Source organism: Triticum urartu, chromosome 6A (assembly GCF_056163025.1).
Source record: "Triticum urartu cultivar PI428250 chromosome 6A, HENAU_Tu73, whole genome shotgun sequence".
In the NCBI taxonomy this organism is placed as follows: domain Eukaryota; kingdom Viridiplantae; phylum Streptophyta; class Magnoliopsida; order Poales; family Poaceae; genus Triticum; species Triticum urartu.
Window position 1 is genome coordinate 587,915,764 of NC_141878.1, and position 18,213 is coordinate 587,933,976.

At 44.4% G+C, this 18,213-nt stretch overlaps 1 protein-coding gene across 1 annotated transcript; it reads right to left on the minus strand.

The window, feature by feature from the left end:
• Positions 1 to 1,497: 1,497 nt before the first annotated feature.
• On the minus strand, positions 1,498 to 17,378 carry LOC125513047 (uncharacterized). Its single transcript, XM_087530934.1, has 4 exons — positions 17,321 to 17,378; positions 16,258 to 16,397; positions 15,187 to 15,717; positions 1,498 to 1,626 (listed from the first exon to the last, which is right to left on the minus strand). The coding sequence occupies exons 1-4, from the start codon at positions 17,376 to 17,378 to the stop codon at positions 1,498 to 1,500; spliced, it is 858 nt and encodes a 285-aa protein (XP_087387060.1).
• Between the last annotated feature and the right edge of the window lie 835 nt (positions 17,379 to 18,213).

The window sequence follows — 18,213 nt, forward strand, 5'->3', positions numbered from 1 at the left end:
AAAGAGTTGATAACCTTGTCCTGTTATCAATTCAAACGATAGCTAACCTAAAAATAATAAGAACGATGCATTCCAAATAGCAAGAAGCATGCGCAATAGAACCAGCCCAAGTGTGGCAACAATGTGATGGCAATAATAGGAAGTGGAGTGGAGTGTTGTGTCTCCTCCTCCCATCATATGCTCTCAACGCGTCACATAGCACGCCTGAATACACATCAATTTTTGGAACATAGGAAACCTGCAATGCAAAGAACAGAAGTTGTTCGCTTCTTCAGCTACCTACGAATCAAACTTTGTTCCTAGGATGCACAACCTATACAAACCACTAATTTTGTATGCTACAAACTACTGTACCTTGAAGCACAATCAACATGCATGAGCTACCTCCTAGTAACTCATAGATGGATTATTACTATGTGACAACAATATCTTCCTTACATTCACACTCGATCCAAACTAAAAAAATTGAAACAAAGTGCAGTGAGAAACTAATCTAGCTAATAGACAATTTGAGTGTTATATAAGATCTGCTGAAGAGTGGGGACCTGTCTGACGCATTTTATTCACCAAAATACAATAGATGTATTCACCGAAAGACTGTTGTGTTTAAGATTTATAAATCCATAACAACAACAACAACAACTGAAGTGGGTCTTTGAAATTTATACTATAGCACCTTCCAATAAAATGAAAATTCATCCTATTGCATCCAGGAAAACTATATGAAACTTCTTGCTTATTGGGAGTCCTATAAGACGCTTCCTGATAAATACTCCCTCTTTAAATTAATATAATACCTTTTATAGATCTCTAAAGTAGAGATCTATAAAAGGTCTTATATTAGTACAACAGTGAACATCCACATTTCCATCATATTCAGCAATAATAGGCATGTATAGGCAACAGTTCCAGAGTTCAAAAGACAAGCATATTTCCACTCATATTCACACTTTTGGCAATGGATCTTTGAATTAACCACAAGAGAACGAAACTGAACGATGAGTGATTCAGAGAAGCAGTTTTTTGTGAACTCCTACTTCTGAATTGTGGACACTACAAGCTGTACAACGAACAGACTGAATGAGATGCATGTATACCAGCAAGGAGGGCGAGGTGGAGATTGAGGCGGGCTATGGAGAAGCCCTAGTTTCCAACGTGGCCGTCGACGGACTTGAAGTAGCAGGTGGCGGCAAGGGAGTGCGGCTGCATATACCAAAGGCTCTACATCTGCAAAGTACCCAACAAAGGTACAAGTCATAAATCAATGAACTAGCGCCCCTAAAATAACTAAACAATTGAATTGCAAATAGATAATTACCAAATACCACTTCCAGTTGAGTTTAGCTTATATATCCAAGACATAGAAGTAGCATGTTATAACAAAAAATTCTGGAAAACGAAAAGACGCCTATAAAAATGAGAGGATATGTTATTCAATACCTTGTATGGTGTATGTGTGACTTAAATGTGTGTTGACAACCATCAAAAGAAGGAAGGTTATGCCAAGCAAGCTATGACAGTGACACCTAGAACAGATAAGAAGCAGATCACCATTGTGAAAGAAAGACCACTAAGATATAGCAGCATCATGACGTTGCTTCTCTCCATAGGCTCTGGACCTGATACCTGCAGCATAAAAATACTCAGAAAATGATGGCATAAGAAGGTTACCCAACAATAGAAAAGCGGACTAATTATAGTCAACTGTATCTACTTGGTTAGTTTAATGTTGATCCTTGGTAAAATTGATGTACTAAATAATTAAGAACATAGGCATATGATTTTTGTACAATTTAATTATTCTGTTGTATGCAACTTGGGCTCACTTGCTAAGACCAAGAAACTTCCAATAAATTTATTTGTACTAATTGACTCCATGATACTAACTGTATGCTATTGTAGTTGATATCTATGTTATACATACATGTTCAGTAGACACGTATCGTGAGTAGATAAAGTTTGGTTTGTATTTCTTTACTTTAAGCAGAAAATATGGCCTTGTGTACATGTATTTCCATTCTCATACAACGGGATATATTAAAAGGAATAATGTGTATGCTCCAATATCTTATGCACAGTGAACTGGAGCACCTCTTCTAATTTTAGTTGTAAGTACACAAGTCGTTTTCGAGCAGGACATAGTTTCTTTAGTTTGCCTCTCTTTTTTTAGGACTAAAAACTATGGTTTTGTTTACTTTCATATAACCTACACTCATAGACATAATGCTAACTGAATACACCATACCTGATCCAGAAATCTCTTCTGAAGTTGTTGGGAAAGCAAGAGAGAGCCTAGATGCAAAGCCAAGCTAATCCATGTCAAAGCGCAGTAAATAATGCATAAGCGAAATAGTATTCAAAGACAATCCAGTGAACTTACATCCTTAGCTCGGTTGGATCTTGCTTTGGTATACTGTTGCTCTAACAGGAGCAATGCTAACTTCCAATCATCAAGAGGAGCAAAACTGGATAAAAATATAATTCACGCAATAGTAAAGCAATACAGAGTCAGAGAAAAAAAATTGAATGCACGGTTGAACATCCTACCCTCTAACAGTAATAAAATCCCCAATTGGAACCTTTCCCTTTCGAAGCTAAACGACATTCAAGGCGATGCTTCCAGTAGCAACAACGTCATGGGCAGTAGATACTAATTAAGGATCAAATATCAAACATTAAGGAGAGTATAATTCTAAAAGAAAATTGGCACAGAACATCATCAAAGCTCTGTAGGATTTGGCATGAAAGCAACACAAAGTTGAGATAACACGAAGTGGTTTTAACCAAGGTAGACACTTTAGAGCAATAACATCAGGAAAGCCAAGCTATGGTTATTCCAATGGAGAACACAAAAAGCACCAAACAAAATATTAGCATAGCAGATGGGCTCAAAAATCAAGCAACATCTTCCAAGAACATTTATGCCTCTACATCGATGATGGTTAAACACCAATAAAACAAAGCCTTTCTGCAAGGTAAGTGGTATAAGCATTAGAGTCAAGTTCATCAACAAATCTATAAGCCCAAGCCTAGTACAAATTCTAGAAAAGCGTAACAACAGCCTGGTTGTCAGAAATTAACTATAGTTAAAACCCACTAAATATGGTTGGATATAAATTAGGAAAACTTGTTTGCTTATAATAAATTAAAACATGGTTAAGAAGTTCACTTATCTTTAATATCTGTAATCTCTACCACATCCAGGCTTCTATGTCTGAATATATGATATTTTTTCAGAGAGTTTATGTTCTGTTCCCTAATTTTCTGATGCTCCACCCATTGTGAATCTCGAGACTCGTGCTAAAGCTATGAAACCGATAGGGGCTTACCAGGGGACAAACGGGCAATGTCTTCAATTCTCTTGGCAGCATGAACATTTTTCGAATACAACGTCTGTTCTGGGTGCTTGCATCGTGGTTCCACCAATGGACACCCTACGGTTTACACCACCAACTGAGTGTCTAGCTAGGTGTCTTCTTTATACTTTTGAGTCTTGGATGGATTTTTTCTAGAACTGTAGAGAGCTTCCTGCTCTGCTTTGAGTTAATCCTGGAGCTTCTTCTGATCCTGCAGTTATGCACATTTGAGGAATTCAAACTTTTGATTGAAATGCAAAAAAGATGTCGTAAGGAATTTAGATAGTAAAATGCAACTGCACAGTACCCTTTGTGTTTTCTTTCTTGTTCTTTGTCCTGTCAAACAACCATGTATTCATCCAGCCTTGAGAGAAGGAGTACCTGCAAAATAGTTCATGAAAAAACCTCAAGGAAGAAAGAAACACAAACACCATTTAGAAATGAAGTATCAGTAAATAGACGTACGCCATCATATCATGTGAACTCTTCCTCTTTCATTTTCGAAGCTATGATTTTCGTGGTCAAAACATCTACCATTCCTGCCCAAGGTGAAGAAAATATAAATCACATGAAGTGGTAACAAAAAATAAGCAGTACATCATCTCAAACTAAGGAGTACCCAGAATCTTGTCAACCAAAATCCGATCTTTCTCGGCCCTCTTGAACGTAAGATGTGCCCCACTCCCAGCATTGTAACGATTGTCATCCTAAATATTCCTGGTAAAGGGAACAATCAATAGTCACAAAAAAGGAGCAACAATTATCTGAAAAACAAAAATGTGAAGCTCAACTGAATATAAAATTGGCCAGCATTCATACTTTGTTGTAATCTTCCAACCAACAACGAGCTAAATCATGTAAACCTAACTCCCCTAATCAATACCTTGAGGAAATCACAACAATACCCTTTGATGCGGCACTCAGTTAGAACCTTCAGGGGACATGAAAATTCAAGCCAACAATGTATCCACCACTTGACGCACCAAAACTGCAGCTACGACTACTGGTAATGAGCATCTCACCACGCGAGCTACAGTTTTTCCCCCAAGTACAGCCTACAGAGAGATGCGGGTCATACCTTCTTCTGCGCCCGGTCATGTTGGGGAACGTTGCAAAAAACAAAAAATTTCCTACGGTTTCACCAAGATCCATCTAGGAGTTCATCTAGCAACGAGTGATTGGATTGCATCTACATACCTTTGTAGATCACGCGCGGAAGCGTTCAAAGAACGGGGATGAGGAAGTCGTACTCGACGTGATCCAAATCACCGGAGATCCTAGCGCCGAACGGACGGCACCTCCGCGTTCAACACACGTACGGTCAGCGTGACGTCTCCTCCTTCTTGATCCAGCAAGGGGGAAGGAGAGGTTGAGGAAGATGGCTCCAGCAGCAGCACGACGGCGTGGTGGTGATGGAGCTGCAGTACTCCGGCAGGGCTTCGCCAAGCACTATGGAGGAGGAGGATGTGTTGGAGAGGGAGAGGGAGGCACCAAAGGCATGGGGTGAGAGGCCCTCCTTCCCCCACTATATATAGGGAGCCTAGGGGGGCGGCCCTAGGAGATGCAATCTCCTAGGGGGGCGGCGGCCAAGGGAGGAATCCCTCCTCCCCAAGGCACCTAGGAGGTGCCTTCCCCTTTTAGGACTCTTCCTTTCTTGATCTCTTGGCGCATGGGCCTCTTGGGGCTGGTGCCCTTGGCCCATACAGGCCAAGGCGCACACCCCTACAGCCCATGTGGCCCCCCGGGGCAGGTGGCCCCACCCGGTGGACCCCCGGGACCCTTCCGGTGGTCCCGGTACAATACCGATGACCCCGAAACTTGTCCCGATGCCCGAAATAGCACTTCCTATATATAATTCTTTACCTCCGGACCATTCCGGAACTCCTCGTGATGTCCGGGATCTCATCCAGGACTCCGAAAAATATTCGGGTTACTGCATATACATATCCCTACAACCCTAGCGTCACCGAACCTTAAGTGTGTAGACCCTACGGGTTCGGGAGACATGTAGACATGACCGAGACGACTCTCCGGCCAATAACCAACAACGGGATCTGGATACCCATGTTGGCTCCCACATGCTCCTCGATGATCTCATCGGATGAACCACGATGTCGAGGATTCAATCAATCCCGCATACAATTCCCTTCGTCAATCGGTATGTTACTTGCCCGAGATCCGATCGTCGGTCTCCCAATACCTCGTTCAATCTCGTTACCGGCAAGTCACTTTACTCGTACCGTAATGCATGATTCCGTGACCAGACACTTGGTCACTTTGAGCTCATTATGATGATGCATTACCGAGTGGGCCCAGTGATACCTCTCCGTCATATGGAGTAACAAATCCCAGTCTTGATCCGTGTCAACCCAACAGTCACTTTCGGAGATACCCGTAGTATACCTTTATAGTCACCCAGTTACGTTGTGACGTTTGGTACACCCAAAGCACTCCTACGGTATCCGGGAGTTACACGATCTCATGGTCTAAGGAAAAGATACTTGACATTGGAAAAACTCTAGCAAACGAACTATACGATCTTATGCTATGTTTAGGATTGGGTCTTGTCCATCACATCATTCTCCTAATGATGTGATCTCGTTATCAATGACATCTAATGTCCATAGTCAGGAAACCATGACTATCTGTTGATCAACGAGCTAGTCAACTAGAGGCTTACTAGGGACATGTTGGTGTCTATTATTCACACATGTATTACGATTTCCGGATAACACAATTATAGCATGAATAAAGACAATTATCATGAACAAGGAAATATAATAATAATGCTTTTATTATTGCCTCTAGGGCATATTTCCAACAGTCTCCCACTTGCACTAGAGTCAATAATCTAGTTACATTGTGATGAATCGAACACCCATGGAATTCTGGTGTTGATCATGTTTTGCTCTAGGGAGAGGTTTAGTCAACGGATCTACTACATTCAGGTCCGTATGTACTTTACAAATATCTATGTCTCCATCTTAAACATTTTCACGAATGGAGTTGAAGCGACGCTTGATGTGCCTTGTCTTCTTGTGAAACCTGGGCTCCTTGGCAAGTGCAATAGCTCCAGTGTTGTCACAGAAGAGTTTGATTGGCCCCGACGCATTGGGTATGACTCCTAGGTCGGTGATGAACTCCTTCACCCAAATTGCTTCATGCGCTGCCTCCGAGGCTGCCATGTACTCCGCTTCACATGTAGATCCCGCCACGATGCTCTGCTTGCACCTGCACCAGCTTACTGCCCCACCATTGAAAATATACACGTATCCGGTTTGTGACTTAGATTCATCCAGATCTGTGTCGAAGCTAGCGTCGACGTAACCTTTTACGACGAGCTCTTCGTCACCTCCATAAACGAGAAACATTTCCTTAGTCCTTTTCAGGTACTTCAGGATATTCTTGACCGCTGTCCAGTGTTCCTTGCCGGGATTACTTTGGTACCTACCTACCAAACTTATGGCAAGGTTTACATCAGGTCTGGTACACAGCATGGCATACATAATAGAACCTATGGCTGAGGCATAGGGGATGACACTCATCTCTTCTATATCATCTGCCGTGGTCGGACATTGAGCTGAGGTCAATTTCACACCTTGCAACACAGGCAAGAACCCCTTCTTAGACTAATCCATATTGAACTTCTTCAATATCTTATCAAGGTATGTGCTTTATGAAAGACCTATGAGGCATCTTGATCTGTCTATATAGATCTTGATGCCTAATATATAAGCAGCTTCTCCAAGGTCCTTCATTGAAAAACTCTTATTCAAGTAGGCCTTAATGCTGTCCAAGAGTTCTATATCATTTCCCATCAAAAGTATGTCATCTACATATAATATGAGAAATGCTATAGAGCTCCCGCTCACTTTCTTGTAAACGCAGGCTTCTCCATAAGTCTATGTAAACCCAAACGCTTTGATCATCTCATCAAAGCGAATGTTCCAACTCCGAGATACTTGCACCAGCCCATAAATTGAGCGTTGGAGCTTGCACACCTTGTTAGCATTCTTAGGATCGACAAAACCTTCCGGCTGCATCATATACAATTCTTCCTTAAGGAAACCATTAAGGAATGTCGTTTTGACGTCCATTTGCCCTATCTCATAATCATAGAATGCGGCAATTGCTAACATGATTCGGACGGACTTTAGCTTCGCTACCGGTGAGAAAGTCTCATCATAGTCAACCCCTTGAACTTGTCGATAACCCTTAGCGACAAGGCGAGCTTTATAGATGGTCACATTACCATCCGCGTCTGTCTTCTTCTTAAAGATCCATTTATTTTCTATGGCTCGCCGCTCAACGGGCAAGTCAGTCAAAGTCCATACTTCGTTTTTATACATGGATCCTATCTCGGATTTCATGGCTTCTAGCCATTTGTCGGAATCCGGTCCCGCCATCGCTTCTTTATAGTTCGAAGGTTCACCGTTGTCTAACAACATGATTTCCAAGACAGGGTTGCCGTACCACTCTGGTGCGGAACGTGTCCTTGTGGACCTACGAAGTTCAGTAGCAACTTGATCTGAAGTTTCATGATCATCATCATTAACTTCCTCTCTAGTCGGTGCAGGCACCTCAGGAACATTTTCTTGAGTTGCGCCATTTTCCGGTTCAAGAGGTAATACTTCATCAAGTTCTACTTTCCTCCCACTTACTTCTTTCGAGAGAAACTCTTTCTCCAGAAAGGACCCATTCTTGGCAACAAAGATCTTGCCTTCGGATCTGAGGTAGAAGGTATACCCAATAGTTTCTTTAGGGTATCCTATGAAGACGCATTTTTCCGATTTGGGTTCGAGCTTTTCAGGTTGAAGTTTCTTGACATAAGCATCGCATCCCCAAACTTTTAGAAACGACAGCTTAGGTTTCTTCCCAAACCATAATTCAAACGGTGTCGTCTCAACGGATTTCGACGGAGCCCTATTTAAAGTGAATGCGGCAGTCTCTAAAGCATACCCCCAAAAAGATAGCGGTAAATCGGTAAGAGACATCATAGATCGCACCATATCTAATAGAGTGCGATTACGATGTTCGAACACACCATTACGCTGAGGTGTTCCAGGCGGCGTCAGTTGTGAAACTATTCCACATTTTCTTAAGTGTGTGCCAAACTCGTGACTCAAGTATTCTCCTCCACGATCTGATCGCAGGAACTTGATTTTCCTGTCACGTTGATTCTCAACCTCACTCTGAAATTCCTTGAACTTTTCAAAGGTCTCAGACTTGTGTTTCATTAAGTAGACATACCCATATCTACTCAAGTCATCGGTGAGGGTGAGAACATAACGATAGCCACCGCGAGCCTCAACACTCATTGGACCGCACACATCAGTATGTATGATTTCCAATAAGTTGGTTGCTCGCTCCATTGTTCCTGAGAACGGAGTCTTGGTCATTTTACCCATGAGGCATGGTTTGCACGTGTCAAATGATTCGTAATCAAGAGACTCTAAAAGTCCATCGGCATGGAGCTTCTTCATGCGTTTGACACCTATGTGACCAAGGCGGCAGTGCCACATGTATGTGGGACTATCATTATCAATCTTACATCTTTTGGTATTCACACTATGAATATGTGTAGCATTACGCTCGAGATTCATTAAGAATAAACCATTCACCATCGGAGCATGACCATAAAACATATCTCTCATATAAATAGAACAACCATTATTCTCGGATTTAAATGAGTAGCCATCTCGAATTAAACGAGATCCTGATACAATGCTCAAACTTGGCACTAAATAACAATTATTGAGGTTCAAAACTAATCCCGTAGGTAAATGTAGAGGTAGCGTGCCAACGGCGATCACATCGACCTTGGAACCATTCCCGACGCGCGTCGTCACCTCGTCCTTCGCCAGTCTCCGCTTATTCCGCAGCTCCTGCTTTGAGTTACAAATGTGAGCAACTGCACCGGTATCAAATACCCAGGAGCTACTACGAGTACTGGTAAGGTACACATCAATTACATGTATATCACATATACCTTTTGTTTTGCTGGCCTTCTTGTCTGCTAAGTATTTGGGGCAGTTCTGCTTCCAGTGACCACTTTCCTTGCAATAAAAGCACTTAGTCTCGGGCTTGGGTCCATTCTTTGGCTTCTTCCCGGCAGCTTGCTTGCCGGGCACGGCAACTCCCTTGCCGTCTTTCTTGAAGGTTTTCTTACCCTTGCCTTTCTTGAACTTAGTGGTTTTATTCACCATCAACACTTGATGTTCCTTTTTGACTTCTACCTCTGTTGATTTCAGCATTGCAAATACCTCAGGAATGGTCTTTTCCATCCCCTGCATATTGAAGTTCATCACAAAGCTCTTGTAGCTCGGTGGAAGCGACTGAAGGATTCTGTCAATGACCGCGTCATCCGGGAGATTAACTCCCAGCTGAGTCAAGCGGTTATGCAACCCAGACATAGTGAGTATGTGCTCACTGACAGAACTGTTTTCCTCCATCTTACAGCTGAAGAACTTGTCGGAGACTTGATATCTCTCGACCCGGGCATGAGCTTGGAAAACCATTTTCAGCTCTTCGAACATCTCATATGCTCCGTGTCTCTCAAAACACTTTTGGAGCCCCGGCTCTAAGCTGTAAAGCATGCCGCACTAAACGAGGGAGTAGTCATCGGTACGTGCCTGCCAAGCGTTCATAACGTCTTGTTCTGCAGGGAGAACAGGTGCGTCACCCAGCGGTGCTTGTAGGACATAATCTTTCTTGACAGCTATGAGGATGATCCTCAGGTTCCGAACCCAGTCCGTGTAGTTGCTGTCATCGTCTTTCAGCTTGGTTTTCTCTAGGAACGCGTTGAAGTTGAGGACTACGTTGGCCATTTGATCTACAAGACATATTGTAAAATTTTAGACTAAGTTCATGATAATTAAGTTCATCTAATCAAATTATTCAATGAACTCCCACTTAGATAGACATCCCTCCTGTAATCTAAGTATAACATGATCCGAGTTAACTAGGCCGTGTCCGATCATCACGTGAGACGGACTAGTCAACATCGGTGAACATCTTCATGTTGATCGTATCTTCTATACGACTCATGCTCGACCTTTCGGTCTTCTGTGTTCCGAGGCCATGTCTGTACATGCTAGGCTCGTCAAGTCAACCTAAGTGTTTGCATGTGTAAATCTGTCTTACACCCGTTGTATGTGAACATTGGAATCTATCACACCCGATCATCACGTGGTTCTTCGAAACAACGAACTGTCGCAACGGTGCATAGTTAGGGGGAACACTTTCTTGAAATTATTATGAGGGATCATCTTATTTACTACCGTCATTCTAAGCAAACAAGATGCAAAAACATGATAAACATCACATGCAATCAAATAATAATAGTGACATGATATGGCCAATATCACATAGCTCCTTTGATCTCCATCTTGGGGCTTCATGATCATCTTGTCACCGGCATGACACCATGATCTCCATCATCATGATCTCCATCATCGTGTCTCCATGAAGTTGCTCGCCAACTATTACTTCTACTACTATGGCTAACGCGTTTAGCAATAAAATAAAGTAATTTACATGGCGTTTCTCAATGACACGGAGGTCATACAAAAAAAATAAAGACAACTCCTATGGCTCCTGCCGGTTGTCATACTCATCGACATGCAAGTCGTGATTCCTATTACAATAGCATGAACATCTCATACATCACATATATATCATTCATCATTCATCACAACTTTGGCCATATCATATCACAAAGCACTAGCTGCAAAAACAAGTTAGACGTCCTCTAATTGTTGTTGCAAGTTTTACGTGGCTGAAAAAGGGTTCTAGCAAGAACGTTTTCTTACCTACGTGAAAGCCACAACGTGATTTGTCAACTTCTATTTACCCTTCATAAGGACCCTTTTCATCGAATCCGCTCCAACTAAAGTGGGAGAGACAGACACCCGCCAGCCACCTTATGCAACTTGTGCATGTTAGTCGGTGGAACCGGTCTCACGTAAGCGTACGTGTAAGGTTGGTCCGGGCCGCTTCATCCCACAATACCGTTGAAGCAAGATAAGACTAGTAGCGGCAAGAAAGTTGACAACATCAACGCCCGCAACAAATTGTGTTCTACTCGTGCAAGAGAACTACGCATAGACCTAGCTCATGATGCCACTGTTGGGGAACATTGCAGAAAACAAAAATATTCCTACGGTTTCACCAAGATCCATCTAGGAGTTCATCTAGCAACGAGTGATTGGATTGCATCTACATACCTTTGTAGATCACGCGCGGAAGCGTTCAAAGAACGGGGATGAGGAAGTCGTACTCGACGTGATCCAAATCACTGGAGATCCTAGCGCCGAACGGACGACACCTCCGCGTTCAACACACGTACAGTCAGCGTGACGTCTCCTCCTTCTTGATCCAGCAAGGGGGGAGGAGAGGTTGAGGAAGATGGCTCCAGCAGCAGCACGACGGCGTGGTGGTGATGGAGCTGCAGTACACCGGCAGGGCTTCGCCAAGCACTATGGAGGAGGAGGATGTGTTGGAGAGGGAGAGGGAGGCACCAAAGGCATGGGGTGAGAGGCCCTCCTTCCCCCACTATATATAGGGAGCCTAGGGGGGGCGCCGTCCCTAGGAGATGCAATCTCCTAGGGGGCGGCGGCCAAGGGAGGAATCCCTCCTCCCCAAGGCACCTAGGAGGTGCCTTCCCCTTTTAGGACTCTTCCTTTCTTGATCTCTTGGTGCATGGGCCTCTTGGGGCTGGTGCCCTTGGCCCATACAGGCCAAGGCGCACACCCCTACAGCCCATGTGGCCCCCCGGGGCAGGTGGCCCCACCCGGTGGACCCCCGGGACCCTTCCGGTGGTCTCGGTACAATACCGATGACCCCGAAACTTGTCCCGATGCCCGAAATAGCACTTCCTATATATAATTCTTTACCTCCGGACCATTCTGGAACTCCTCGTGACGTCCGGGATCTCATCCAGGACTCCGAACAACATTTGGGTTACTGCATATACATATCCCTACAACCCTAGCGTCACCGAACCTTAAGTGTGTAGACCCTACGGGTTCGGGAGACATGTAGACATGACCGAGACGACTCTCCGGCCAATAACCAATAGCAGGATCTGGATACCCATGTTGGCTCCCACATGCTCCTCGATGATCTCATCGGATGAACCACGATGTCGAGGATTCAATCAATCCCGCATACAATTCCCTTCGTCAATCGGTATGTTACTTGCCCGAGATCCGATCGTCGGTATCGCAATACCTCGTTCAATCTCGTTACCGGCAAGTCACTTTACTCGTACCGTAATGCATGATCCCGTGACCAGACACTTGGTCACTTTGAGCTCATTATGATGATGCATTACCGAGTGGGCCCAGTGATACCTCTCCGTCATATGGAGTGACAAATCCTAGTCTTGATCCGTGTCAACCCAACAGTCACTTTCGGAGATACCCGTAGCATACCTTTATAGTCACCCAGTTACGTTGTGACGTTTGGTACACCCAAAGCACTCCTACGGTATCCGGGAGTTACACGATCTCATGGTCTAAGGAAAAGATACTTGACATTGGAAAAACTCTAGCAAACGAACTATACGATCTTATGCTATGTTTAGGATTGGGTCTTGTCCATCACATCATTCTCCTAATGATGTGATCTCATTATCAATGACATCTAATGTCCATAGTCAGGAAACCATGACTATCTGTTGATCAACGAGCTAGTCAACTAGAGGCTTATTAGGGACATGTTGGTGTCTATTATTCACACATGTATTACGATTTCCGGATAACACAATTATAGCATGAATAAAGACAATTATCATGAACAAGGAAATATAATAATAATGCTTTTATTATTGCCTCTAGGGCATACTTCCAACAGGTCATGACACCACGCCCGCAAATTCTACCATGGCAGTTTGTTTAGCTCAATTACTAAAATGATATACATAATAGTTTGAGAAAGTTCAGCACGATATAAAATTGAATTAGGGGCATCTCAAATGACAAGTTATCTTTGTCTCATGTCCCATTGACATCTTAAAAGGAATCACCAAAGTAGTTACATCATTCTTTTGGTTCTATTGCAGGTTCTTGACAAATTTCAATTCTTCATAGTTGTCCAGGAGAAAGAAAGGTATCGGGCTCACTTGGTAGGGAAAGATGGCCTGCACGCCCGCCATGGTGCTCCTCTGTCACACCCACAGCCTGCACAAACCAATCGTACGGATCAGCTTGAGAAATCCAGAAGAAGAAGAAGAGGGGAGGGGAGGAGGATGGAGGGCATAAGGTTGGAAAAAGCGGTAGGCGTAAGCGAGGCGGTTGGCCTTCGCCTAGTGCCTAGGCAGTGCCTAAGCGCCCTAGGCGTGGCCTAGGCGGTAATATAATTTTTACTCGTAGTATCTTTGTGATTATTATATGGGTGTTGATATTAGTTTAGGGCATATAAATAAGTTGATTACCATCTACTGCCATTCGAATATAACCCGTTTTGCATATTAGTGCGGTATGTGGTATGATTTCTTACTTTGGTAGATAATTCCTTACTTGTCCTGCCTAGACATCCATTTATGCCCTAGGCGAGGCGTTTGGCCACTGCCTATCGCCTAAGCGCCTCCTAGGCACCGCCTTTTCCAACAGAGGGCATAAGTACCTTTGGCGTCTACGTGCTGCAACCCGTCGCCGGCGTCGAGGGCCACCACATCAGCAAGCACTGAGAGAAGCCCGCCGCCGTCGTCTCCCCATCCCCATCCATCCATGGGTGGGTGTGGGGCTAGGGTTTCGCCCCCATCCATCCATGGGTCGGGTCAGACCTCCATGGCTGACCACGAGGACCAGGTGGACGAGGGCGTGGTGGTGCCGCTGCGGATCTGGGTGCCCCTCACCTTATCGCGCGATACGAGGCTTTCCCTCCCTTGGAATAGAGTAGGGATAGAGATAGAAGGTGAAGGGTTGGAGCGGCGGCGCTAGGGGAGGAGGAGGCCGCCGGCGGTCGGATTGGGGCGGCGGCGGCGGGGGGGGGGGGGGTTGGGGTTGGGGCGGCGGCGGCGGTCGGATTGTGGATGACGAGAAGCAGTTCTTGTTTCTGGGGGAGAGGAGGGGAGAGAAGGATGCGTGTGGCGTGACCCCCGATCTCCTTTTCCCTCTTGCCCAATCGCTAGTTCGCTACCGTGTTTTACTTTTGTCGTACATGTGATGACGTGGCTATCACGGGGAGGCGTCCTTGATGCACACGTTAATGTTTTGGATATGAGGAATCAACTCATTACAACTTCATGTGACAAAATACTGAGTTACTAATGGGTATCAAAAGCTAGGTTCTCACGCAGTTACAAATACAAAACCAGGGTTCACCACAATTACCATTGACCGCATGAGTCCATAAGTAAGTTTGCACGCAGGCTAGCTATTACGGATTTTTCTTCTTGTTTCTTCTGCAAGCCTTGTCTTTGCCATTGCTTATTCGTAACTGTAAGTGGACCTCTTAAAGCGACGGATTAGGGGGATCCCCGAATCTTTTGGATTATACTACTCCAAATCGGTTCAAACGTAATGTAGGCAATGTTAAGTGCAAGTACAGCAACAACAGTCTTCAATTGTGAGGCTAGCCATAGTGGGGGTAACATAACCGATAGCATGCACTTGGGACTAGCAAACATGCTTATATGGCACACAATTAAATAAGAGAGAGAGGGTTATAGTAACATAGGTAGATACCATATCATGTTAAATGCTATACTACTTTGTGTCATGCATGGCAATAAATATGGTAATCTATGATACTACTTTATGATACTATGCACTATGAAGTTAGTATCATATACTAGTATTATATGCATGATACTAGTATATGTTACTCTCCACGAGGAGCCACCGACTTTGATCCACGTGCTGCTGACATAGGCAGATCCTAGGCTTAGGAAACAAAGTACTACAAGGAGTGTGAAAGGAATAGTCATGATCTTCTCCCTATTCCTGTTCTTGGCGAGGGACGCGATGATCATTAAGGACGTGAAGAAGGCGAATGTGTTGCTCATGTAAAAGGCGGCATACCTTGTGGGAGATTTGGTGTCCATGACCGGGTCACCAGCGAAGTATTTCTTGTCCTTGTCGTCCGTGGACCAGAAACCACGGGGTGGGGTGAGCCCCGCTGTGAAGGTCACGGTGGCGGCCAGTGATGTCAGGAACAACAACCAGGAACGAAAATTCTGCTCCTTGTTTTCATTAGACACGCTGCCCTCGCGATTGGCAGGCACCAGATTCTGAAGGCCGTCTACGGCCACTGCTGCCAGCCGGCTATCACTGGAGGGGACGAACAGCACCGGCATGCCGTTGGATCCTTTTATTACTTTCAGCAGTTCATCAATCGATATGTGTGCACTATGAGGCTAGTCATAGTGAGAGTAATTTAGCTAGTAACATAGCACTCTAAGAAAATTTCGCTTATGTGGCAAGTAGTTAATGGGAAGTGGTAACATAATATGTTACTGTAACATAGCGGTTCCCAAGACAAGATGAGTCTACAAGCTAATAAATGAAGTCATCTATGATACTACTAGTATATTACTTTGCACTATGAAGATAGTAACTTAGGCCCTGTTTAGTTCACAAGTCCTAGGACTTTTTCTAGTCCCAACTTATGAGTCCCAAGTCCCTAAAAAGTCCCTATCTGTTTGTTTCTGGGACTTATAAGTCTCTATAAGACCATATTACAACTATAAGTCCCTATAAGTCCCTCCTTGAGAGTCTTATTTCATAAGTCCCAAATGCCCACTTTAAGTCCCTATAAGTCCCTCCTGTTTGGTTTAGATGGGACTTATAGAGACTTTTTTAAGTCCCTAAGCCAATAAGTCCATGGAAACAAACACCCTCTTAGACTAGTGTCATATGCATGACACTAGTATAAATTACTCCCAATTATGACCAGCCTGAGTGTCAATAGTGATCTCTTGCTGCTGAGACTGCGACAAATCTCCAGGTGGTAGACCTTCTCTTGACGATATTACCACTATGTCTGCTTCTTTTGGCAGCGATGAAACTTGAGGCAGCAGGTCATCCCCTGATGGTACTAGTAGAATGCCCGTGCGTTGCCACGGGCATTTTAAAAATCATTCTGGTTCATCATGATCATGTTTTACTGGAAAAAAAATGTGATTTATGGATTTATGATATTCCTCATTGCAATTAATTTCACTAAATTTCTCGATCCATCAAACTATGAGTAAGTGCAAAAGTAAATGAATCTGAGTTGAGTGGAATAAGGAAGGATCAAATGAATGAGCAAACAAATTGTGCACACGCCGTTCAGTTCTTCTCCATCAGAAAATGGAACCCAATATGTTGTTACTGCAACATTGCATTGCTCCACGGAATTCATTAGCCTCGCTAGCGCTAAGGAACCCCATTTGGCCATTTATTCCGCCGTCGGCCTCAACATCGCCTCTCACATCTCTCAGCTAGCTCTGCCACGATGCCATGTCCTTCATGTTTCACTTCATCCTACATTACTCCCATAAGTACTCCGTCCGTATTCCTAAATTTAAGTCTTTTTAAATATTCCAATAAGGGACTACATACGGAACAAAATGAGTGAATCTACGCTCTAAAATATGTCTATATACATCTGTATGTAGTTTGTATTGAAATCTCTAAAAAGGACTTATATTTAGAAACAGAGGGAGTACTATTGTTCAAGCACGCATACCAGCCGTTAGATCAAGCACATTCAAACGGTTGCGATCCACCCTTTTTCACCCTCTCCTCCCATCGCGAGACGTCTCCCACACAGTGTCAACAACGCTCCTCTCATGCACGCGTCCAGTGTGGGTCATGGCCCCTCATGAGCCACCCTCACCAGCCACCGACCTCGTCGTAGGTCGCACCTTGCCACCCTCATCGCTGCCGCAACTCTTCCCTCTTCCTCCCTTCCGGTTATGTCATGTCGGCCATTTCAGATATGAAAAATGCCAATGAAGTTGTTGCAGCACGCACATGAGAAAACGCTCCCTCCCCTCACCACCATAGAATAGTCGATGTAGCTCTGTTCCATTGTCGCAACACCGTCGGTAGTGGTGGCGGCTCTTTCACCCGCGGTCGCGGCGTGGATGCAGCAAAATCCTTTGCCAGTTCGAGCATCCAGAAATGTCTACGCTGGCAATTTCATCGGCGAAGGTTCCAACATTCCACAACCTGGCTCAAGTAGTAGCCGGTTCTAGCAAAATCGTTTGTTGGTTCCAGCATCCGCTTCACCATTCACAATATTGCCCAGTTGTGGTCACCATCAGGCCTCTTGTGTTCACGGGTCGTAGCAACCACCAAACACGGTTCCAGCATAATAATTTCCCCGATGAAGTTACATGATAATTTCTAAATCGTCACTTGATTTTGGAGCGATCTTCTTCTTTCTTTCTTTCTTCCTTGCTCACGTGAACCCTCCTCAAACCCACCCAAACCACATGTGCTGCCCCGCCCTAGCTGACAACTCTGTCTTGTCGATGCCACACCAGAGCACATCCATCTACCCCCCCCCCCCCGCCAACACTCAGACACACACACACACACACACAAACACTTCTTCTCCGACGCCAACAACCCACCCGACACCCGAAACAATCAGGCCTCCACCTCATCTCCACTTGTGACGTTGTGGTCAGCCACTTCATCGCCTGCTCCAGCTCGTTCTTGATGACCCCTCATCAGGATGTGTCGGGGCCAACCGTGGCCTTCCCATCTCAAGCTCGGTACTCTACCCCTCATCTATTTATCTCTAGAAATTGACTTGCGCTACAATTGATTTCAAGCAACTAACGAATAGCAAACGTGCTTGCATTCTCCTCGTCCATTTGCATCTTGCAAGAAAGACAGTACTTTTCCTCATGTCTTCC